The sequence below is a fragment of the Dryas octopetala genome, chromosome 3 (genome assembly GCF_963921425.1).
Source record: "Dryas octopetala chromosome 3, drDryOcto1.1, whole genome shotgun sequence".
NCBI classification, from domain to species: Eukaryota; Viridiplantae; Streptophyta; class Magnoliopsida; order Rosales; family Rosaceae; genus Dryas; species Dryas octopetala.
In genome coordinates, this window is record NC_141368.1 from 3,850,582 (window position 1) to 3,876,097 (window position 25,516).

At 37.6% G+C, this 25,516-nt stretch overlaps 4 protein-coding genes and 1 pseudogene across 13 annotated transcripts; all 5 read right to left on the bottom strand.

Annotated features, from left to right (window-relative positions):
• Window positions 1–109: 109 nt before the first annotated feature.
• Window positions 110–3,287, bottom strand: LSF2 (dual specificity protein phosphatase (DsPTP1) family protein). Its single transcript, XM_086235091.1, has 5 exons — window positions 2,881–3,287; window positions 1,798–2,000; window positions 1,451–1,621; window positions 982–1,193; window positions 110–477 (listed from the first exon to the last, which is right to left on the bottom strand). Exons 1-4 carry the CDS (start codon window positions 3,155–3,157, stop codon window positions 990–992), a joined length of 855 nt encoding a protein of 284 aa, XP_086091217.1. The 5' UTR covers window positions 3,158–3,287; the 3' UTR covers window positions 110–477; window positions 982–989.
• Window positions 3,288–4,661: 1,374 nt separating this feature from the next.
• Window positions 4,662–6,821, bottom strand: AZG1 (AZA-guanine resistant1). The gene has a single exon (XM_086235088.1). It carries the CDS (start codon window positions 6,594–6,596, stop codon window positions 4,854–4,856), a length of 1,743 nt encoding a protein of 580 aa, XP_086091214.1. The 5' UTR covers window positions 6,597–6,821; the 3' UTR covers window positions 4,662–4,853.
• Window positions 6,822–13,290: 6,469 nt separating this feature from the next.
• LOC147289752 (CBL-interacting protein kinase 18-like) lies at window positions 13,291–16,132 on the bottom strand. Its single transcript, XM_086235005.1, has 2 exons — window positions 15,998–16,132; window positions 13,291–15,155 (listed from the first exon to the last, which is right to left on the bottom strand). The coding sequence occupies exon 2, from the start codon at window positions 14,853–14,855 to the stop codon at window positions 13,524–13,526; it is 1,332 nt and encodes a 443-aa protein (XP_086091131.1). The 5' UTR covers window positions 14,856–15,155; window positions 15,998–16,132; the 3' UTR covers window positions 13,291–13,523.
• A 1,233-nt stretch (window positions 16,133–17,365) lies between these two features.
• LOC147289753 (uroporphyrinogen decarboxylase-like) lies at window positions 17,366–19,471 on the bottom strand (annotated as a pseudogene). The gene is made up of 4 exons (XR_015121023.1): window positions 19,081–19,471; window positions 18,915–18,982; window positions 18,489–18,614; window positions 17,366–18,031 (listed from the first exon to the last, which is right to left on the bottom strand). The product of XR_015121023.1 is annotated as a uroporphyrinogen decarboxylase-like (transcript).
• On the bottom strand, window positions 17,366–24,844 carry LOC147289754 (Haloacid dehalogenase-like hydrolase (HAD) superfamily protein). 9 transcript variants are annotated; one of them, XM_086235474.1, is made up of 19 exons: window positions 24,653–24,844; window positions 24,440–24,559; window positions 24,090–24,158; window positions 23,881–23,985; window positions 23,647–23,701; window positions 23,313–23,386; window positions 23,007–23,090; window positions 22,779–22,919; window positions 22,565–22,630; window positions 22,237–22,346; window positions 21,202–22,088; window positions 20,874–20,989; window positions 20,676–20,768; window positions 20,480–20,530; window positions 20,119–20,166; window positions 19,081–19,792; window positions 18,915–18,989; window positions 18,489–18,614; window positions 17,366–18,031 (listed from the first exon to the last, which is right to left on the bottom strand). In XM_086235474.1, exons 1-11 carry the CDS (start codon window positions 24,749–24,751, stop codon window positions 21,920–21,922), a joined length of 1,092 nt encoding a protein of 363 aa, XP_086091600.1. In that variant the 5' UTR covers window positions 24,752–24,844; the 3' UTR covers window positions 17,366–18,031; window positions 18,489–18,614; window positions 18,915–18,989; window positions 19,081–19,792; window positions 20,119–20,166; window positions 20,480–20,530; window positions 20,676–20,768; window positions 20,874–20,989; window positions 21,202–21,919. The 9 variants fall into 9 exon arrangements, with proteins under 9 accessions (XP_086091600.1, XP_086091601.1, XP_086091602.1 ...); XM_086235475.1 differs by having other exon boundaries at window positions 20,480–20,550; XM_086235476.1 differs by lacking the exon at window positions 20,480–20,530.
• Between the last annotated feature and the right edge of the window lie 672 nt (window positions 24,845–25,516).

Sequence of the window (25,516 nt, forward strand, 5' to 3'; positions counted from 1 at the left end):
TTTGGCAGAAGGGGTTATGCTCAAGATTTAAGCTACCCAATCCCACATAGTTCGCAATCAACTCATAGAGGTTCACCATTGCCTCAACAACGTTGTACTGCATAAAAGCTGTTCAAGAAACATTGAAATGGATTGCACTCCAAATGTTGACAGAAACCGAAAAAAAAAAATTGCACTTAAAACCTGTAGTTGCGGATCTGTAGATAATATCCGATTTGCAAGTACACAACTTAAATACCTGATTGCCATGTCCATGCCACATTTAATTAGTGTGGTCACATTATTTTCTAATTTTATACACTAAGTTAAATATTCTTTGAACGGACAGGGTATATGGAGAAAAGGATGAGCATATGCTTGAAAGGCATCTGGCTTTGAGCACTGCTCCAGATACTACTCCCCCACCTATCCCCTGTACCAACTCTATGTCCCACAGTGTTGATCAACAATGTTTTGAACTTCTAATGACATGGAAACCTGTCAAGTAACAACATGCCTTCATAGTATTAACGACCATAGTAAAAAAATTGAATGACAGGTAATTACAAGTTTCTTGAGATATAAAATATGACTCAGTTAACTCAAATGTGTGATAAGAATAACAACAAAATCGTGCAAAAAAGCAATTGTTTCAGTATATGCATGCTAAGGTGGAACTATATGAGAAAGCCAGAAATCATACAACAGCAAAAGTTTACTTCAGGGCAATCTTGGGCAGTTTTTGAGCAGAATATATTATAAGCATAGGATTTGAGAAAAACATTGGATTTGGAACCAGCTTAGATGGTTTGCAGGAGTATCTGCATTTTTTATTTCTTTATGTTTTAATTTTGTTTTACCTAGCAGAATACAAGAATTGCTGGCCAGTCAAAGACATGTTTCTTAAAAAACTCAGCACCAAAATCTTTGGACACAACCCTGAGGTTCCAAAGTAGGCTGTCTTGCAATTATGGATTCAAGTTTAAGATAAGAAATGCTTACCTAAGTGCTCAAGTTCCACGGAGAGAATGTACACGGTCTTGAATCAAGTTCCTTTCCCAATCTGATATATCCTCAAATGCAAATTCAGGAAGGTTCTCAAAGGGCTCCTTCCATGGATCATTCTTGGTCAGATCATATGTAGCTCCGCGTATCGCCCTCTTATTTGGCCCACAAGGTCTCTTGGAAGTTAGTGCATCATATGCTGCATTCAGCTGCACATAGCCACAACTCAATAGCTGTCATAAACTTTGAACAATTCGTTAACTAAAGCTATGGAACAATCTCAGTTTCTCATACGATACGATCATGCTTCAGATTTTATAGCTGTTTAGACTTTTCACCATGGCCTTACTACTTTTCTGGAACACTAAAAGTGTTGCATGTTAAAAAGCTGTCAACAGAAGAATTTTGGCATTGTGCATCTTCTTGATGGAAGGAAATAGAAATACATAGACAAACAAGGACTCACATTCATTCCAAGGAACCAGTACATGTAAGCAATTGCAACAGCTGGGGCCCTTCCCAATCCAGCAGTGCAGTGTACATACACTTTTCCTTTTCCCTCAGATATGGCCCATTCCAGTGATGAAACTGCTTTAGGTAGACCATTTCGCAAGGAATCTGGATCGAAATCTTTTGCCTACAGTGCATTGCTAAACAAAGTAAGGCAAATGCTCAATAGTTTCCAAACCCCTTAAATGGGAACATGTCCAGGTTATTTTAGTAAGACAAATACACTTTTATCTGTTAAATGCATATTGCAATGCAGACAAAAAAAAAAAAAAAAACAGAATGTTGCAGAGGAGATTTTCTTACGGGTCTCCTCATGTGACGAATTCCTAGTTCTTTACATCTTTCTATTATTGACTGCAAGTCAATTCCCCAATATTCAACATCCTTGTCCTGCTGCAAGTTTAGAATGTATGCCACATTCTCTTCTTTCAGGTGATCTATATCTTCAGGTTTCTGAGGCTGGGAGCCCACGATCAAGTCATCAGTTATCAGTGTGTAGTTCATGCCTGAATATTGGACAGAAGCAATGACATTTGTTCAAGAACCCAGAATAAATTACATGGTACTATTCTTTCTACATCATTTCTTCATCATTTATTCCAAATGCAAAACCCAAGTTCCCTAAGCTCAAACTTCACCTATTACCACTGTCCTAGTTATTCTGAATTTGAAAAGAAGAAAATGCAACATAAGGTCCTGATTCATTAATGAGTGATCAAAAAACCCTAATCCTCAATATTTTCACCCAAATAGCTATGCTTGCTGCTTAAGACCATAGATATATGTATACATAGTAGTTCATAATCAGAGAGCCAAAGTCATTAAAAAGTAATGAATTAGTTTATCATCTATCAAAGAAAAACAGTTTTCTGGACCAAAAGGGAGAAAAAGGAGCAAGAAAAACACTTTCTGCAGTGCAATGCATACTTTTCTGTGGCACCCACTTCCATAGTTGAATTATAAATTAACCCTATCTAAAACTGGCGCCAGAGTTTCTTAAAGAAGTGGCCCAATTTTTAGAGAAAAGGTGCAATGAAAAGTCAATTAGCAACTATCTGAAAGCACTACAATTAAGTAACGATCAGAAGCACTACATTTATGTAAAAGGAAAGACTAGAAACAACATTTCATCACGTTCATTATAACATATAAAGGAACAACAATGGAATTTTCAGTACCAAAGATTTTAAATGGGTTGATAAACCCACAAAGGTGTCCACTAGATACTACCCTACTGTACTACTCAAGCAAACCCTTTTCAATTCTTATCAAAAATCCACCACAAGAAATGATAATAAAACAGACATTAACACACATTCACTGAAAAAAAAAAAAAAGCAGATTGAAATTACAAAATGGCTACTATAAGATGGGGAAGAGACTGACCCAGATCATGGTGATACTCATAGGGGTTCCTCATCATCTTCTTCATAGCTGTATTGTACTCCTCCATCGTATTCTTGGAATTGGAGGCTCTGTTGCTTGTGGGGTTCTTTTCAATTCCACTCTCAGGCAACCCACAATAAACTCTGTTCAATTTGAAGGAGTTATTGGGCACCATTAGACAATTGCAAGCAGATTTCTTTATCTTCTTCAAAAGCACATCGTTTTCAAGAGGAGCTATGAAGACTGAACTCAAAAAACTGTTGCCAACACTTGCCATTTCTCCACTTCCTTCCTCGAAGCTCACTATCTCTGTTTCTTAGTTTGGGAACCCGAATTTATACCATACAAGTAATTTGTCCAAAATACCCTTGACTTTCAATCAAAATCCTCATGTGAGGTCAGTGAATCTTGCGAGTTCCAAGATGATATTTAACCAAAGGATAAAACCACATGGCAATTCCAATTTTTTCGGATCAAACAATAAGAGCAACTATTAGTATTACACTATTACCATGAAATTATTAATTAATGGGTTGGAGATCATCAAATTGGTGCCACACACTCACACACACATATCTAAAACTGGTGTCATTTCAGATGAGAACCTGCATACGTGTCCATATGACTATAATCAACAAATCTTGTATGCTCAATAATTTGTGGGTCTTGGGTTGTTGCCTTGATGTGTTTAAAAGACTCCAAAACTGGGCTTTTCAGGGTTGGAGGACACATGCACCGTGTTTGATGTTTCATGTCAGATCGACACTGGGGCAAGAATATGTTCTCAACCCAACTTTTCTTCTCTCTCTCTTTCGCTCTTTTTTGCTTTATTTCCCTGCAGAGTTATGGTTATCAATTTATCATGTAGTAGCAGCAAAAAGAATATTGATCATCTGTCAATTATCAGGTGGCCACCCAATCATCTATCAAAGCCTGCCCCAAGTGCCCAATGTACGTTGGTACGCATAATGTAGGTCTCAACTCCATTATTTGTGCACACAAAATTAAAAATGGATTAACTCTCTTGTTCTAAGTTTGGTGCATGCTTTTGATCAATGGGTTAATCTCCCATCAAGAACAACACACAAGGACAGGTGTTTGGTGTATGCTGGTAGCAAAATCCCCCACTAAACTTGCATGATTGATTGAGAATTGAAATGTCCCCCTTAAAAGAACCTCCTGAGTTGTGAGTTTCACAGGGGCCAATGCTAAAACATAATTAGATTATCATCTTCAATTTCATAGTATTCTCTGCTATACTTGTTTAACTCGACCCTGAGATCATGAGAATCACTTGTTATACCGAATCTGAACTTGATTGGACCTGTCCCTTTATAGTCCCTATGGAGTGGCTAGTAGTGCTATTATTTATGCCATTAATCTTAGTTTTAGTATTACTTTATGTCATTAATCCTTATCTTGTGGGCAAGAAAAAAAGTATACTTTATGCGCCAGCTCTATGACTTTCTTTAATATTGTTACTAGCATAACCAATTACACAGAACCTGCCTGGATTGAAGAAAGGCAAAATACATATCTGGTCAGACAACCATTTTAATATCTTATTGCATTATCTTTCACAAAATACAATAATCAAAAGAGACTCCAAAACCAGTTTTGATGAAGACTTTATATCAGTTCATCTTATTGGTTTTGAAAGATAAGCCCGCGTGATTTAAAAGAAAGCTAATTAAGTACAGAGAAACCAACTAACCAAGACTTATCATGCAGGGGACAAAAGTTTTTAACCAGAAGGTCTTATTAAGTTGTTGGTAAAGATAAAAAGTTTCAATTGGTCACGATATAAATAATACAAAGGAAAAGATATTCATAAAAACAATGGAAAAAAAACAAATAAAAACAGAGATGAGAAAGTCTAGGAGACAAACAAAATGAACAATGTGTAACTATTTACATTTTCTATGAACCCATATTTCCCCAATTTCCTAAATTGAAAATTGAAAAATGAAAAACTAAACTTCAATTTCAAGCACTTTTGGTGCATGAGTTGGGTCTGCTTCTGTGGTCTGGTGATGTGCCCCATTGACAATCCCAACACCACCAGCTTCTTCCTTTACAATCCCAAGCTTCACAAAAAGGTCTTTGCCCCAGTCCCACAGGTGTAACACAACGAAGGTCCCAATCCCACCAATGAGCCCATAGGCTATAGAGTAAGTCAACGGCATCAGTATCAGCGTCACAAAGGCTGGGATCGCCTGCCTCATGTCGTCCCACTCAATCTCCACCACTGACTTCATCATCAGCACCCCTACCAAGATCAACGGCGGGCCCACCGCCCACGCCGGTATCGAAGCCAATAACGGCGTGAAGAAAAACGCAAAAAAGAAATACCCAGCTACCGTTAACGCCGTCAACCCTGTACGCCCGCCCTCCCGTATACCGGTTGACGACTCGATAAACGCCGTCACGGGTGACGTGCCAAGTAATGAGCCCACTACAATCGACGTGGCATCGGACATGAAAGCAAAATATTGGCCCTCGAAATCGCCGTTTTGGTCCGCGAAGCCGGCGAACCGGGCCATGGAGTACAAAGTCCCGGTCGTATCGAGTATGTCTACGTATAGAAACGTAATTAGTGCTTCCCAAAAATACCCTTTTCCAATACTCTTGAAGCTCAACGCCCCGGCCGTACTTTCAATCGTATGTACGTCAACGACCTTCTTGAAGTATTCGTACGCCGAGTCTCCCGCGGCCGTATTGGGAAACACCGTTACCTGGGTGTTACGGAACCAGGAAACGCCCGTTACGAAAATGATACCGTAAATCATCGCGCCCTTCACGTTTTTCACTAAGCAATACGCAATGATTATGAAGCCAACGATCCCGAGCCAAAATGTCGGACTTTCCATCCGGTCTCGGAGACACAAAATATCGCCCGAAACGGTACCGCCCTCGATCAAAGTAACGGTGCCGTTCGCTAACGCTTTGACGGGAGCTAAATAGGCCCGAGAGGAAGCGGGGCAGGCTCCGAGTGTCACTAACGTCGACGAACTGTACCCGATTAACCCGATTCCTTGGTTGTTCTGCAACCCGATGAATGCTAAAAAGAGCCCGATTCCCGCGGACGAGCTGATCCGAACCGGTTTGGGGACCAGTTTTGCAAGCTTGGCGCGTAACCCAATAGCGGAGATGAAGAGGAAAATCAAGCCCTCGATGAACACGGCGGCTAAGGCGCTCTGGTACGAGACATTACCCGACCCGTGAAACCCGACCACGGTGTAAGCAAAATAGGCATTGGTACCCATACCCGGAGCCAAAGCGAGAGGGAGGTTCGCAAAAGCACCCATTATTAGACACCCAATGAGGGATGAAGCGACGGTGGCGACGATCAGGTCTTTTCGGACTCTATCCAAGCAGGCGGAGTAGCCCGGGTTGACTGGATCGAATTTGCATAGAGAGTCGGGTTGTATGACGCGGACGTTGGGCCCACTGCAGTTGGAGACGGATAGGGTCTGATCGGAACAGAGCGGGACGCAGTCGGATACGGAGCAGGTGCCGCCGGAGTCAGCAAGGATGGAGGCGTTGACGGCGAGGATGTAGGCCATGGTGAGGAACGTGGCGGTGCCGGCTCGCAGCTCGGTGGTGAAAGTGGAGTTGCGCTCGGCGAGTTTGAACCGCTTGCCGACTCGGCTCTGGGCCACGTACGTGTTGAGCCGAGTTAACGAACTCGGCTTTGGGGGCTGCTGAGCCTCCATGAGTATCGATCGAAGTTTGTGTGTGTAATTGTTGTGTGTTGTGGGGTTGGGTTGGAAGTCTTTAGTTAGAGTTTATATACGGAGGTGGTGCCGTGGTGGTAATGGGTTTTTTTGTGGATTTTTTTGTTGTTGTATACTTCTATGTGTGTGTATAATTGAAAAATAGAATTTGTGTTTCCGTGTAGAAGAGGGAGAGAAGTGGGAAGATTAATGGCAAAATTTTATTTGAGGATTAAGGACAGAATCCAAGAAAAGAGGGATCTTCTTTTGTATAGTGGAAAGTATCTCTCTCAATCTCTCTCATGAGCTTCCCAAGTAGCCTATGATTCTTATATTGACTTTTTTCTTTTTTGAAAAATAAAAAAGGAAAGAAAAACCCATGTTTGTTTCAGTTCTGGAAAGAACAAAAAGAATTAGTTCGTTTTCATTTTTTGTTTTTCTTAGTGATAATCATGTGGGATTTGAAGATAAATCAGGCATATTGTATTGGACTCTTATAAGGTTATTTTGTAATTATCAGAGGAACATGCATGCATATGCATATGCTCTTCCTTGAATGAAAAGAAACAAATTACGAATATTAAAGTAAACAATCTTAAAAATAGAATGCGCTTATGAAAATCTTTCTAGTAAATTAATGGTAAGGGAAAAATTATGGGAAAATATTAAAGGAAATAAAAATTTTGTGGAAAGTTATATATATGAAAGAATTATGACGAACTTTTTAAGTTATGTACGTAAATTTTCAAACCCATTTTATTGAGGGATCCGTCATTTAAAGTTAAATAATGAATTTCTTGTGGGGGTTTATTTTACATTGTATTTTGATGATCAGAACTGTCTATATTATAAGTTTTTATTAAAATATTATTTTTGCAAAAAATTAGCTAAATCGAAAAATATTTACCTGTTTGATTAAATAATTATCATTTAAGTGTTTATCGAAAACATTTTATTCATTTATTTATTTATTTAATAATTTCTAATTTTTTTAAGGATATATTTGAAAAGAGATTTAAAAGATAACCAATTCAAATCGTTAATATACTATACGGAATGAATCTCATGTGAGATTCATTAAATAAAATTATTTAGGCATAAATTCAATTTAGATACATAACTATATATGCTATTTCAACGGAGTTCACGAACTTTCAAATATTTCAAATATACACCTGATTTATTATGTAAATTGAAAAATGAAATTCTGTCCATCAATTTATTGAGAGATCAGTTAAATATCAGCTTGGCTTTTGCTAACAGGGATTAATTGGTGACGTGGCACCAACTCAGCATACATTTCCCGCCAAATGAGCAACACATGTCCACTTGACACGGGCCCACACATCCATCACCTTCTTCCCGCTCGTCGAACGCTTTCCTGACCATTTAGTCTCCAAAAAAATAACGTTTTCTCCCAAATTCGAATATAAATCTCTTACTTGTGTTCAACGAACGAGAAAGAGATGATGAGTTTGTGGACCCGTGTTAGGGGTTAGGTGGACCTGTGTCGCTCATTTGGCGGGAAATGAGTGACACGGGTCCACCTAACCCCTGACACGGGCCCACAAACTCGCACTCTCTCTATTATTATTAAATTGTGGGCCCGTGTCGCTCATTTGGCGGGAAATGTTTGCTGAGATAGCGCCACGTCATCAAGTAATCCCAGTCAGCAAAAGCCAAGCTGTTATTTAACTGATCTCTCAACGAATCAATGAACAAATTCATTTTTCAATTTAGATAATAGATCGGGTGTATATTTAAAATATTTTAAAGTTCATGGACCCCGTTGAAATAGCTTATATAGTTATGTGTCTAAATTGAATTTATGCCCATTATTTAATAAATTTCTCAATAAAAGGGAATGTGCAAATTTTACTTTAAAAAAAAAAAAAATTAAATTAGGTCGGTGTGAAACCATGGTAAGCGGTTCCTATGAAATTTTAGAATGTCAATATAATTAACTTGTTTCTCAAACGATGCAACTATCAAACGACGAGGAGTATAATCTAAAATTTGACCAAACCAACCAAGACCCGTAACCAATTGGTACACCAGTGGGTTTGTAGTGCAAACTTGATTGATAGTCAAAGTATGACTTATTTGTTTTTTTTATTTTAGGAAATGTATTATTCAATTGGTACGACTTTGTTTAATAGGTTGCCAATTTTCAAACTCAAATTTTAGGCTACATTCAAAGAGCCTATTATTTCTTGATTTCAAACTATTCATTATTTTGGTTCATAAAATGTGATAGGCAGCAATAGTGGCCTGCGTTGGCTACTGTCCAGTTGCAAACTTGTTGCTAAATTTAAAAGTGATCATCGCAGATGGAGACAAATAAATCACAGGGAGGCTGAAGTTGACTTTTTCCTTTAAAATTGTACTACGACTTCCTTAAATGTTCAATACTTTTTTTTAAAAAAAATTTCTTGCTATATCAATAATTTAATTTTTGTTCCAAAATTGCCAGGCGAACTATGGCTGGTTTGCTGTTTGCGTGGTTTCACACTTTCACACACTACTTGGATGCCACTCTCCCCTAATAATAATATTTTTTTCGCAATATAAAAACTGGCTGGGAAATGGGAATTGGGAATTGGAATATTCATAGCTGATACTTATCTGTCCCTCTCTGTGCATCAACTTATTTTGTTTCTTAAGAAAGTATCACTATTAAGTCTATTATTTAATTAATTAAAACCAAACCAATAATCGGAATCTCTAGCTTAATTATCTCCATAGATAAGAATCTTCTGTTCGGCTGCATATGCACCAACAGTGTGCAGCGGGAGCTGTATAACCCATTAATCAAATAATTAATGGATTCCACTCTTAATTTTGTCCAACCTTATTGATCAGTATAACCCATTAATCAAATTTCGATTAGCAGAGTCTTAATAGAGATTAATGTATTTGTATGTAATATATACTGTGTTTGTTTCACTTTTTGAGTGTGTAGGAGACCAAATCGTAAGCTCTTGAATTATTGAGTGAGAACTTCACGAGATGGTATCATCAGTAGTACGTGTCCTTGTTGGTCAGGGCACAGTGGTTTTCAGTATTGAATGCCATATATCTACTTGTTCCATTATAGACAGGATATGGGCAACAAAGAAAGAAACCCCTCTCAGATTTGCATGGTGGTTTCTGTCCTAGCTAGCTCAGACATGTACTAAATAGTTATAAATAGTATATGCTCAGAAGAGGGTGGTAAAATAAATGAACTGGGCTCAAAGTTGTTCGAGTAGGTAGGTATGTCCTTTATAAGTCCTGACTCCTGAACTTCCTTTTTTCATGTTAAAAAGAAACCCAAAGAAGCATCCAGCTATAAATGTTGAAAATAACACAAATGCCTTTTTGATTTTTCCATGCAAAAGTGACCTATATATTCAATTCATCCGTGAATTTCCACGAGCAAATCAAATTAAGTTACCTGCTTCCATTGAAATTATAATAACATGGTTAATTTTATATATGCATCTGATCACTTGTCTATGCCTCTTCAGCTGGCCACCATTATTTAGCTGCTTTTGTTGTGTGGGATTATATATGATGGTAATATAAATTTCCTTTTTAATTACAATGATTATGACAAGCACAAAGGAACAAATCCATGAGGGATTCGGATTAAGCAGTAATTTGGACCCCGGCACTACCATTTGAGGAACTTTTCAAAGTGCCAAAAGAAAAAAACTAATTTCATTTCAAAGTTTCTTGCTTAATGGCTTCTTCTTGTATATAAGGTAAACTGGTAAAGGGACAATATAATGCATGATGCATATCGTATTAATTATGATTAGCTAGGTGGCCGGACCCTCGTCTTGCCCACTTGTACAATCATGTCATCTAGTGGGGGTGCACATTTATACTTTATTTTGATCTATTTATTGCACTTTAATCCAAAAGCTTCAAATACATATATATCTGATGATTAATCTCGGTCGTTTATGTATATCGGCCTTCCATTCATGACGCGCTGCTTGTAATATGTGTAACTGTCTGAAACAGAACATAATTAAGTGGGATGGTTAAAGTAAGAAATATTTCTTATTCCTTAACGATAGGAGTTTCACTCAATTCCCAACCAGCTTTAGACAAAAAGAAAAAGAAATGCACTTCAAATGATGAGACAATAAGAGAAATTCCATATTGTGTGGCACTAGCTTTATTTTTTATTCATCCATGGTGATGGTGTGGGTGGGACTAATTGAATGGCCAAGAATTCAAGAAGTAAGAGGTCGATCTTTTTCGCACTCCACAGGCCACAGGCCACAGTCTACATTATATTTGGTTGAAAAGCATTCAGCAGGACAAAGCTCTTTCGGCTTTCCTTTGGCTTTGGTCAGTGTCTTAGTGGAAGCTGATTTGATGTTGAAGTACAAGTTGGTTCAAATATCCCAATCTCTCAGTCTCAGTCTCATTCGTTGGTTCCAGCCATGACCATCCATAATAAACATCCAAACTTCTTGTTTTTTTTTTTTTTTTTTCTTCTTTACGTGTATGAACATTTTGAAAAGCAAATCATGGTGAACGAAATGTTGTGAGGACGCTAATACTTGAGCATTCGAATGTTGTGAGGTCCCGTTTAAGAAGTTGACCATATATGTAATTAGGACTTGGGAAATTAATAATAGAGAGGTTGAAGAGGAATTGACATTGAAAGAGTAGTATGTGATGAGAGTCACAATAATAACAGAAAGGTACGTGGCTAGCTTTTCCTTCTCAGTTTTCAATTGGTGAAGGCATTTTCCTTGGCTTGGCAATGACGCTTCTCTCATTGGATTGATCAATAGCAGCTTAATATATTGGTGTAGAGTAGCCTGAAAGTTACATTTCATGCATGAGTGATATGACATTAATCAATTGAAAACACAACGTGTAGCTCATTCATTTTTTAGTTGGAAATTAAGGAAAAGTAGGAAACCCTACAAAAATGACGTACTTTGTTTTCTATGGTGTCATTTTGCTGGGAATTAAGATTCAAGGCCGGGTATCACTTTGCTGTCCAAGTAATGCCACTTAATATATCTTATGAAGAGGGTAAAGCCCATTAATCTAAAGTATGTCATACTGGTTATGTAAAGTATCTAATTTAAAATCAATTGGTAGTGGACGAAATAAAAATACTTAAAATCTTGATTAATTCAAAACTTACAATTCTTTAATTATGTGATTAATAGAAAAAATTACAGACTTTTAATAAAAAATAAATAAAGAGAGGGTATATAGATGTTGCATCATTGCATGTGATATAATGGAGGTCATATCTGAGATTGGAAGTTAGAAAAGACCCAATGATGCTATACTGTTTAGGAAGTGGAGAACCCCATAGGTTGGAGACAATTTAATTTTAGGATGATAATATCTCACCGTCTTTTGTTTTCTTTGTCCATGTTCAATGGGACAGTGGAGAACCATTTTTGTTTTGTTTTTTTTATTCTGTCAGTTTTTTGTTACCATTTTATGTATGGAATTCATGTGGGGGTGGTTCATCATTATTCATTGCCCTTGCTGAAATGGGACAACAAGAACAAGGCCACAATGGAATACTTTGAATACTAAAACAAGCAATAAATTCAGAATCGGAATTGAATTATGAGTCAAATCCTGGCCTGGTGGGTTGCCAGCGGCAGAATACTGAATACCAGCCGCGATTTCACCAAATAAGGTAAAGGGTCACGTGGCCATGCATGTGCTGACCCATCCCATCCCCAACTTAATTGATTCTTCCAAACTAGATTCTGAATTTCTGACTAATATATAAAATAGGGATTATGAAAAAAAAAAAAAGTCATATCTTGTAATTATTTGGCAAATATATCCTCCATTAGAGAATTTTTTCTTGCTCCATTTGGTGCCATCACCATGATGCAACTAATGGAATATGCCAACCTTGGGTGATGCCAGCTGTTCAAAATGATGATAATATCGATGCACTAATTCTTAAATGAGACCTCTTTTATAAAGCATTCTCATTATAGTCAATTTCATATATCGTAAGTTTTACCTTATTTTGAAACAATTATGCCTATAAAACATGTCCCATGGAAAAACCTATATCGATGATAAAAGTTGGAACTGAATCTCTTGCTTTGTTTCTTTGCAAATCCAATATCAGACTTAAATATGAGCCTTTAAAGATAAAGTAAAGAGAAAAAGAGTAAAAAAAAAGAAATTGTTTTCAAAGACTCAGATTTGAGCCTTGTACCAACCTTACAAGGAAGCGAGGCAGAGGATTGAGATCCATAAAAGTTGGCTACCTTTCTATTATGAAAGTGATGAAGTGGATGCAATTGAATAATACTAGAAGGATGTATAATATAGAATGGGTCCGTGTTGTCACGACTCATTAAAATCTAGTTTATTATTTAAGCCCAAATGAACTTTGGGCCCAGAAAGGTCTAAGACCAACAAAATTGGGCTTGGGACACCTACAACTCATCCATGGTTTCAGGTATGGACTGCTTAATTGTTTAGACCCAAAACCCATATGCCTGAGATGAGTCTGAATTAAGATGAATGGTAGCTTGTAGATCACTTGACCTTATCAGCAGACCAAAAAAGAACATTTTGCTTTTTTCTTTCTCTTTCTGTTTTAACTATTTCCAAGTACTATCTACTTTTTAGAAAACGAAATGACACAACACGAACATATCCACTACCACAAATAGCCACTCTCAAACCCACCTCATACAGTGAAAGATAACATTTGATAAACAAAAAAGATTGGAAAGCCACAATCATAGTAAATTATGCAATCACATTTGACTTCAACCGTACATGGCCAATTGAGCCCAAATATAATACATTATAAATATTGTCACAAAAATAAATTCACCAAACGTTACTTAAAAAGAAAACTTGAGGTATCCTTCAAATATGAGATATGCACAGTTGGGAAGAATGCAGATGCTGTTATTGTTGTTACTGTTTCTGCTCACCCTGCCATGCCCACACAATGTCTTTGAGAGCTGGTCTTATGTCCTCTTTCAGCATCTCCCTAAATTCCAATGTATCGCCATTGGCTTTCTTCATCTCAACTAAATGAAAAGATGGAGTGAACTCAAAAATTTCAGTGTCTATGGATAATGCTCCCTTCCTGCCATCATTGGATTTCTCCAATTTCAATAACCCTCCAACCTTCTTTACCTTCAGCCTCAGATGCTGAGCAATGTCCTCCAGCTTAGATATAATGGATGAGGCTGACTGCACAGATGTAAACTGTACTTCTTTCTTTGTATCTTTTTCCACAAACAAACCGGACAAATCGAATCCCCTTGAAAGAGAGATGATATCAAAAGCATTCAAATTAGTAGGTCTATCCAACTCTTGCTTTGCCTCAGTAATAAGACTATGATCACTGTTGTCACAGTTATCAAATGCTGCATCAGCATCCAACAAAGCCGGTTTTTCGACTTCTATTATAGTTGTGATGGGTTTGGAGTTAAACCCTTTTCTAAACCAGGGATTTTCCATTACCTTTGAAATGGAAATCCTTTTATTTGGGTTGGGGTTGAGGATTCTTGACAGCAACCTGCACACTTGATTTGGAAACCAATTGGGGCATTTATACTCTGCCCTTCCTATTTTCTTATACATTTCTATCAGGTTTGAATCATGGAATGGCAGATGAGCAGCCATTAGTACATATAAGATCACCCCACAAGACCAAATGTCAGCTTTTGCCCCATCATAGGCTTTTCTGCCTATAACTTCAGGAGCTACATAGGCAGGAGTTCCACAAGTTGTATGTAGTAGACCATCTTGGCGCTTAGATTCAGCAAGGGCACTCAACCCAAAATCTGAAATCTTTAGTACTCCATTTTCATCCAAAAGCAAGTTCTCAGGCTTCAAATCGCGGTGATATACACCTCTGCTGTGGCAGAAATCAACAGCACTGATCAGCTGTTGAAAGTAGTTCCTTGCCATGTTCTCCTTGAGCCTTCCTTTTGATACCTTATTAAAAAGCTCACCCCCTTTGGCATATTCCATAACAAAGTAGATGTTGGTTTTGGTGGCCATGACCTCATAAAGCTGCACTACATTTGGATGCTTAACTAGTCTCATAACAGATATCTCTCTTTTGGTCTGCTCAATCAGGCCAACTTTCAGAACCTTCTCTTTGTTAATTACCTTAATGGCCACACTCTGGCCAGTTTTAATGTCCCTTGCATGGTAAACCTTAGCAAAGTTTCCTTGTCCTAACAATCTCCCAATCTCATACTTTTGCATCAACACCTTCCCCTTATTTTCCATTCCAAATCTTGAACTCTAATACACAACAACAACAACAATAACAATAAAAATAATGCTGCTACTATGAAAAATTCACAGGGCAAGAGTCTTCAGCAATCTTCAGCCCCACAACAGAAATTCATTTTGCGGCTTCAATTTGCATTTGGACCCAGATCTCAATTTCATTATGTGTTGAGGATCCAACCTCGTCGACCACATACAAGGGCAGACCAGATGGAATGGCACTATTTCAGAGGCTTCAAAGAATGAACTGCAAGTCTCAAACAGTACATCTATCTGCATTGGTGGCTGTATTTTGCACTACATGAGAGAAATGAAGAACCCAGCATTAAAAGAAAAAATTGAATTTGTGAAAAGAAGGTACCCAACAAATCCTTACAACAATAAACATAGATCTATTCTAATGCATATCATATCTAGACCAACAAGCAATGGTACAATAAAAAAGTTCAACATTATATCATAATCCTAAGAATATGCAGCAGCTCTTTTTATGACAACTTTAGGATCTTTTACAAGGCATAAACCAACTTATTAGTTATTACCACTCCACAAAACTTTCACATACATAACACTAAACAGAGGGATATATCAAGTTCCCAATTCCTATGTTTTCTTTACTTCTTATAATTCCTTGTAGATATTATCGACACATATCAAATTAGATGTTTGATAAAAGTTACTTAGCATAGATGGAATTCAATAAGATCAGAAGCAATATATCAAACAAACAAACAAAACAAAAAAAAACAAAAAAAAGAACATATCAAAATTTACAATTAAATGGTGAAATCAAATAAAATTTCCTTGGGAAACAAATTAAATTCAGATACTGAATCTATATTCAGCAAGGGCACACGACAGATGCATAGAATACAGAATGAGGAGCTTAATTCAAGATGACTGGTAATACACCTCTTAGCTTTTTACAGAATGGAGATGATAGAAAAAGCTTTGGTTTCCAAGAACGTGACAACGGTAATGTTTACATAGTTTGGCACATAATTTTGACAAAGTGAAGCATACAAAGAGACTGAGAAAGATTAAAAACAATATATACATATGCAACGGAAAAATTAAAAAGAAAAAAGAGAGAGAGAGAGAGAGAGAGAGAGAGAGAGAGAAAGGAGTAAAAAGGTTACCTTTGAGGAGAAGATAGAGGTTGGACGAGATTGGAGCGTAGAAGAGAGAAATGTAGAGAGGCATAGGATACAAACAAAGTGTGTGTTATGGCCTTTTGTACATTCCCCACTACATATTCTAGTTGTTAAGGAAGCTCTGTCAACTGGGTCTACCTTTCTTTCTCAGCATGCTTTGCACTCTCGCTCTCGCTTTGTTGGAACTTAGAACCAACCAAATCGTGACAGCTCACTCACTCAAGGCATCATACATTTTGTGATTGTGATTTATCATTTTCTTTTCTTTTTTTCATCCAATTATTCTCTCTCAACAACTTTTTTTTTTTTTTTTTTAACATTATTATTCATAGAAGGTATAATTTTGTTTCCCTATAAGGAGTCATAGAGCTCATGGGTCATGGTGGGAAGGGGGCCATAGATGAATTTAACTTTGTATTGTTTTAACCTTGATGATTGATAAAGGTGGGATTCCACAGTTTTAACTTGTAAGGTTCATGCTGGCTACAGATACAACCCAGCAAGGAAAGAATAAAACATGCATGCTCCATGCTATTCAAGTTCAAGCTATTGAATCTTTTGACAATTGGTTTCAATGATTAAAACGATGGTTTTGAAAATTAGCACATACCAACCTACCAAAAAGAAAGAAAATTTGAAAAAGAGAGAAAAATTGAAAAAGAAAAAAGGTTGGTCCATAAATATGATTTCGGATTTCCTCATTAAGTAGTTGGCTGCATGCTATCTGATTGGGACAAAGGTTTGGACATACCAACAAAAGTTGGTATTTGTGTGTGTGTATTTTGGAAGCTTGATCACAAGTTTGGCTATTCGTGTGGCTGAATAGTTGGATTCTGGATATGTTAGGCAAAAGCAAAACATTCGAAAGTGGTTACATATGAGCAGAATAACTTAGATTTGATCAGGCTGCAGCTAAAATGGTTACCGTATTTTAATCAATAACGATTACAGTATTAACTGATTTACCAAAAAATAGAAAGCACCAAACAAATTAGACGGGGGTGATTAGGCTCCTAATTCCCCATTATTGAAAGCTTATTATAAATTTATATATAGATGTACCAACAAATTCATGATTACCTGAGACAAGTGGTAGGTGAGCAACCACTAATACATGTTTGAAAAAAATCAAATAATTGAATACGCGTCTATGTGACCTCTATATCACATGTTATAAACTAATTAAGTAGATATATTGACTCAGACTCTTGGCAATGAGTGTTTGCAAATATTTCTTCTTGGTTTATAATTTTATATTATTCTCCTTTTCTCGCTTAGCATGACAAAGGGTTTGGATTGTGACGAAACATCAGCCTCCAATCCATTTCTCAACTTTTTTTTGAGTCCAACATGTTGAAAATGCAATGGAAGAAACATTTCAAATTACAAAGAGCAGTGTAACTTAGAAGGTGTACCTACTACAATGCATATTTGAACTAAAAATTACAAGGAAAAGAACTCAATTAAGTGAAAATCATTCATTCTAAAGTACATTTTCAGTATCTGATTTCTTTAGCAAGCTCAAAGAATTGAGCAACATTCTCCTCGGGTGTACCTACTAGGCTACTACAATGCTGTGGCCAAGATTCAAAATATGTCTCCCTCTACCAGCTTTCCTCACAGTATCATTTATTCTGTTGGTGATGAATTCCTTTGAACCAAAAAGAACGCCGGGATCCACATTACCTTGAACTGCAATATTTGGTCCCAGTCACCTTCTACCTTCAGCCATATCAACAGTCCAGTCCAAGCTAACTACATCAACAACTGTCAAAGCCAGCCTCTCAAGCAAACCCCCAGATCCACTTGCATAAAGGATCAAAGGGAAGATCTGGATGGGTCACTCTCACACCATCCACAATTTGTTTCAAGTATGGCAGACTGAACTCCTCAAAATCCACAGGGCTGAGTTCTGTGGCCCATAAGTCAAAGATCTGAACAGCTTGAGCCCCACTATCAGCTTGGTATAATATACTTTGTCATCGAAGTTGTAAATTTCTGAAGTAATGCGTGGAGGACCTGAGGAAGGAACCATAGATCAAGAGGTAAGGAAGTGGCCTAGGCAGCCTAGCTACTAATTATTAACCAATTGCAAAGGTGAAATAATACGAAGGCATCAGATGACGAGAGCCAATTACCACTAGCAGAACCATTGGAAAGCAAATTTAAGAAGATGGATGCTAAAGGACCCTACTTATTAGCTCTCTCATAATGAGTATAACCATGATTTTAAAACTTAAAAAATTGAAAAGGGAACAACTTGCATCTAAGTTTCAGGCCCCAGTCACAAAAACAAAAAGCATTGTGAAAGGAAAATGCTGCAACCGTTAAGGGCTCAATGATCCATAACACAAAAATCCCCAGGAAAATGCTGTATCACCATGGCAGACCATTGAAACACATTTATAAAGTTGTATCCATGCTTATAGGCCTCATAAAGTCACCAAAAACTACATATGAGAAGCACCAAAAGTACCTTGGGTTGAGAGAAAGCTAATCTCTTTATTTTCGAGAAGTGCTTTGATGAACCACCTTCCACCACGTACAATGCTAGAGTGAAAGGAGCCCCAACAAAACCTAACACGGCTACCTTATTATCTACCTGGAAAAGTAAAGATCTGTGTGAGCATACCAAAGATTATAATACTGGCAGAAGCAGAGAAGGCATGATCCCATATCACTTTTTAAACCAATATAGATTTAAAACATCCTTTTAGAAAGCGCGAAACAAGAGAAGGTAATAAGTAAAGGTTTATGTCATATTTTCTTTGCTTCAAAGTCTATCCATGAGGTAGTAATTAGGATACATGATAGTATGCAGTTAAATCTTACAGGATCCATGCAGTTTACATAATTTTATAAAGACTTGAATGGATCCATGCAGTTTACAGCAAGTATATACCACTTCATGATGTTGGAGGAGGCATGCCACTTGTAGAAGCTTGAGAAGCTCCGGTAGCTTGAGTTGTGGTCAAGACTGCAATCAATAAAGAAAAATATATCAATTATATCTTAGAAGTTAGAAAAATCAATAGAATTTAAATTGTATTGAAAAGACAAAATCTTACTTGCTTCCATTTCTTCAAGTTCCCTATAAAATTCAACCTCTTCGTCCGTTGGTTCCTTGTAGAAGCTAAATTCTTCCGCTTTAAGCCAATCACTAGTACACACTAGTGCCTCTACCATTGTTGGAGTCAATGAAGCTCTAAAAGGATCAACAATCCTCCCTCCTAGGCTAAATGCATTCTCACTAGCAACGGTAGAACTTGGAATTGCAAAGATATCATTGGCAATCTTTGAAAGGATTGGATATCTTGTAGCATTCCCTTTCCACCAATCCAAGATTTGGAACCCTTCCACCAAAGGACTCTCAAAAGGATCGAAAAAGTATCTATCCACTTCATTGGATATCTCCACAAGTTGTTCCTCAATCCTTTCTTGCAAAAGGTCTCTCATCATTTTAACCCAGTGGACCCATTTTTCTTAGAATGGGCAGGTATCTCCTTTTTGCAATAATTGCAAACCCCAAGCACCTGTTCTACCCCCTTATCATCTTTCTTTTTAATTTTCTTGCAGTGATCCCACACCACAGAACCACCTTTTTTCCTCTTTCCTCCCACATTTACTTCAGACCCTGTTTGGAATTCAACTTTTGTTAGGGTTGGGACTTGTGTTTCTGTTTGTTGTTGAGGTACTGTTTGGGATTGAGTTTGGGGTTGAGATTGACCAGTCATGGACCCTATTGAGGCACTTAGTGTATTGATTGGCTAGACTCCATACCTAACAAAATCAGCAAGCATAACCCTAATGATCAACAAATCCAGCAAGCAAGCATACAAATACATATTCACATAACCCCTCTAGCAAGAATACATATACATATTAACTTGCATCACATATTCTGATAATCACATCATCATCAGCATAACCCTAACAAGCCTAGATATTCAAAATGCACAAACACATCCGAAATACATGCACAAAACCTCTAACCCCAATCAAACTCAATCTCAAATTCTCAATACCCCAATGAAAGTTCAAACATTTATATCACAACATTCCCAATTCAAATTAATTTATGCACAAATCAGAATCAGAAAACTCACCTTAAATGCACAGCAAGCAAGCAGCACAAAGTCACTGGTCACAAACCTCTAACCACAAAATTGGAAATTCAGTTAATTAACATCAAAATCACAATCTCAGAAACCCTAATTAAAAATACCCTTAAATCCCTAATTCGAAACCCTAATTAAAAACTACCTTTGCATTTGGCGATGGGTGACTGGGTGGTGAGAGTCTGAGAGAGACAGAGTCTGAGAGGGTGATAGAAATGAGAGGGATCGAAAGGGGGGTCTGGAATTAGGCTGCGATGGGATCCAGTGTGGTGGGGTGCATGATGTTCTAAATCCAACAGTCTACATTATGCCACGTATTAAAATAATACGTGGGATATTGATCCCTTACCTTTTACAATGTCAAAAGGGATATTCATCCAGGAGAGAGGAGTAAGAATGTCTGAGAATAAAATGAATGAGCTGTCACAATATGAGAGGCATTTGAGAAAAAGAGACAAGCAACCCAATGGAAGGGATAACAAGATTATAGCATGTAAGAAGCTAAAATGGAAAACCCAACAATGAATCATAGAGTGGCATCATACTCCATCAGGCTTGAAACCTTTCAGGGCTGTAAGGTCGACATTTTCGGATCTTTCTCGAAATGAAGGATGCCTCTCGCAGAGAAGTTGATAACTCTGTCATATCGAAATGCTGAATAAGTTAGCAGGCGTAACTTGTAAATTAGGAGATGCAAAATTCAAGCAGATAAGCAGTGGCCACTCCCTTAGTACTTCATGTACCTTAACCTCCCTGCTTGCCTCATGAGCCAAACTGGGGGTCTTTCAACATCTTCCCCACCAACCGCATTGAGCAAAAGGGGGTCGGCAACTGAGGTAGCTTGGGGTTCTGCTACACCCTGAATTAGATACATGAAATTAGAGTGTGAAACAAAAAATGGGTATCTGAGAGAGAGAGAGAGAGAGAGAGAGAGAGAGACAATGTATACGACTCTGTGATAAAGAAACCCAAATTGGCGCATACCCAACATCAATTAGACCATTTCCCACAAAACCCAGTTCGAGTAGCTTAAAATACGGCAACAATTGAAAATGGGAATATTGAATTTACCTCGGAGGGCACAGAGGAAGCGAGGCTTGGGTGCGCATCTGGTTCTTCGCGTAAAGGAAGCCGAGGAGCGAACAGAGAAGGAAGCTATGGAGCCATGGCTGTGAATACATGACATGTTTGGAGGCAACCCAATTACGCAAAGGTTTGATTGGTCTCTAAGTCGAAGCTTGTGACTTTGTGAGTGTGCCTCAGCGAAGAAGAAAAGAAAAAGTATGTCAGAGGCTGATAATAACGATAAGGGAATTCCCCACCGGCACTGAATTTTTGCCATGTCACTCTTAACTCCAACAGTCAACGGTAAGGAACAAGGAAGCGTTTAAACGACTGTCGTTCATCCATCTAATATTAGCGATATGTCGTGCACTAGTGCGTAGTTCTGTCTGGGCCTCAGGACCAGGCCCATAAGAAAGAGGGCAATCCAACGACATACGACATGCGGATTGAACAGCCGACCATTGATTATTTTTTGGAATTTTTGGGATTTGAATACTGAAACAATCAAACGTAAACAGAAGCTCAGTTGCATCAGATGACAGTTTCTTTGGGGGATTTAATCACATCAGATTTGACTATTTGAGTGTTTTTCGCTATAATAAATTCGTATATCAAAGAACAAAAAAAAAAAAATTACAAAGAAAGAAAAGATGAACTGCTAGATTACAAGGAGAGGGGGGGGGGGGGGGGGGGGGGAAGGCAGAGCTGAAAAATAAAAAATGAATCAGAAAATAGTATCAACTCTAAGCTTCCTCTTTGGCGGAGATTTCTCTATAATCTGCTTTTGCAGGTCCATGAACGTAGAACCCTTGTTTGCAAATAGTCTCCGAAGATTGATCACTGAGAGTTCATTAAAACTAGCTACTGCAAGATCAGCCTGCACCAGGTCATACCTGCATGTGCCACCCACCATTAACCTCAATCTCAGGATATAGTCATTTTCAAATTAGCGGAGTAGAAATTTCCCATTAGGTATATTGGGATGTGTGAATGAATGCGAATATGTATGGGTGAGAAGGGTGAAGGGGTGAGATTACATACGCGGGGTGTGCGCCAATCAGTGCTACAGCCATCATTGTGCAGTTGTGAGCAGCAGTTATACCTCTAGGCTCATCCTCAAACACTACGCACTTGGATGGCTTCCGATCCAGCTGCAAGGAGTATAATGAATTCAGTAAGAATGTTGCCAGGAAAATTAATCAGGTAACATTTTGATTTGCAATCTTATTATATACACAAAAAATGTGAAGTATACAGTAACAGACTGACTCCAGACATGCTGAGTCTGTAATATGTGGAGAGCCGGCCTTCAATGGTGACACTTGTAATGCATATTTGAAAACTAATAATCTCATCTTGCAGACAGTACCTTCATAGCTGCAGACAGAAACCTATGAGCTATTGAATCCATGCCATCTTCCTCGGTCACAATTGCCTATAACCCCAAAAAGATGACAATAGCTGAGAACACGTGTTATGTAAGTGGAATTAACAGAAATCTTGTAAACATGATAGATCAACTATTTCATTTCGCAACTTCATGGGGAGTTAACAAAATTGGTGTAATTCAAAGGGACATCAACCTGGAAATACTTCTTGAGTCCCATTCGTTCTAGGGCCTCTACCATGTTTTTCCGATCAAGACTTGAAACAACAGCACAAGGGATACGAGCTGTGGATACAGCATCTAGCCATTCATTGATCCCCTCCACGGGTTTACTAAGCTGAAGAAAGGAAAAATGTGAGCAATTCTGTTGTTGCATAGACAAATAGAACCCCCTCAAATAGATTACTAGCAGCTTAGTACTCACCCTGAGAAGATTGTCATAATATAATTGCGAAAACCTTAATGCCAATCTATCCAGTTCTTTTTCTTCTTTATCCCACAGTAAAAGCTGAAAGTTTTTTGAGACTTGTGAGAGACATTCAATGTAAGTATCAAGAATGAATGGTTTATTGGAAATAAACCATAAAGTTTACTATAAGATAAGTCTAGACAATCAGAGTTTGAAGAAATGCCACAATCAAAGAAAAGATGCATTTAATAGTCAAAACCCTACATCTTATTTGTCTATATAGATAAACTACAAATCCTTAAATGAACACTAATCTCAAACCTTATGCAACACATGATCAGCACCTGCATAAAGCATTCGTCCTTGCACATCAGCATCTTCGGGAATTTCCTTTCCTGATCAAGAATAAAAAATTTGGGGTACAAAAGAAATTATGTTATCAGAGTTAAAAGAAAAATTTCTAGTACAAATTGCTATCCAAACTACAGAAGGTCAGGATAAATGTCAAATATCTAAGTCTCCGGTCTTCTCCTCCAAAATAAAAAAGTAATGCAAGCACACAAATCAACATATGCCAGTTCAACATTTGATCCAACATTGAGAATGAACTGAAAGGCCTGCAACAGGCTATTAAAGGGAAGAAAAGGCTGCGTACCCTCTTCTGAGGCAAGCTGCTTCCAAGCATTTAATTTCAAAGTTCGAGTATCAGCCTGAAACACATTATGTATGCAATTAATTTTATTTTTAATAATTGCACATATAAAGCTTTTCCTTGATCATTAAGACATATTATTAAGATTTTGCATATTTGAATAAAGTTTCATTTCTAACAACCAGAACCTGTAAATAAATTTGAAACATATAACTAATGAGTGTTACAGAAATTTACCACGACATTGTCAAAAGAGAAAATAAGACCATAAGCTTCATCTGGCTTCATGGCATATCGTATTCTTTGAAGAAAACCTTCTTGTAGTTTGTCGTTCAAAAAATCCTACTTGGAATAAGAATTAACACTGGTAAGTTATGGTCTATAATCTAAGAGCACCAGAAAGTATACGACGTCAATTAATACGTATAGCACCATAAATTCCTTACCACGTCAACCTTGAGTGGTCCATCTGGTCTGAAAGTCTCAAAACCTTCTCCATATTCAGCTCCAATCGCCTGAAACACCAAAAAAATTGGTTAGGAAAAACATTAAGTTCATCAAGATTACCTAATCAAAGATAAGTAAAAAAAGAGGAAAAAAACAAAACCCAGAAGCTCTAGTTTCTTAGACACCACTGAGTTCACCAATATCTTCCACACAAAATACCAAAAAAAGCAAATTAAAGCAAACCCAGAATTCAAAACCAAACATTTAAAGTTTTGCATTCACAACGTACACAAAAACCCAATAAATAGATAAAAGATACAAAGGGGAATGAGAAATCAGTAGTCCGTACCTCTTGCGTGAAAAGCCTGTTGGGTGTGATGGGAAACCCATTAACAGAGCCATTATCGTCGAACCCACAAGCGTTCCTGACCACCCGGTTATGCTTAGCGAGGTTCAAACGCTTTAGCCTCTGTGAAATAGAAGTAATCAACTACAATATTACAACAAACAATTACAGAGGTAAAGACATGAAGAGAGAGAGAGAGAGGCGGCAGAGGCTTACCGATAATTTGAGCTTCGAAGGGAGCGAAGAGTGTAGAAGCGGAGAGGGAGACCGCCATAGAAGCAAAGAAGAGCTGAAATTGCTACAAGCACAGTCCATCAGAGTCGATTAAAGAGCGTCGAAGCCCTTGCAAACGAGGAGTTTGCTTTACTTGGAATACGTTTCTTTGGTATTTCGTTTTTTTATTTTTTATTTTTTGTAAGATGTGAAGGCTGGCTTGAGAATTGAGATTGATATGAAATTATGAAGTCCACGTGACCGTACGTTGTTCTGTTCGGTCCAAGTCACGTGGCCTCACGTGATATGAGTTTTGGGTATACAGGTGACAAAATAAATAATGGAAACTTTATTTTTGTTTCTGAAATTTTAAGTAATATAATAAAAGATGCTATAGAATCCAATTTTCAAACATGGAATAGGTCTTTGGTAGGTGGTCTTACAATATTATCTTATACAAAAAAGTGGGAAAAAGAAATTAGGGACAACGTTGGTGGTAGAAGACTACCAAAAAGGCTTGAAGTATCCAATGTTTTAACATGGCCAGTTGTAGATGTAGGAGTTATTGAGTCCAGAAAGGGATTGGCCTTCTTTTATACCTCTTACCATAAATCTACCATGATAAAGAGGATTGAGTTTATGTACGTGAATAATGTTCTCAACATAAATCATATATGTTACATTGTCAAACCATTAATTTAAATTAATTATTAAACAGATTAACAAGTTGGCAACCATATTCAATTCCTTTACAATATATATAGATATAGCATATACATGAAGGATTGGACAAAAAAACAGCGTGTACATGAAGGCAGTACGAAAGGAACCTGTTTAACATTCTCTCCAGGCTATGCATGCCAAATC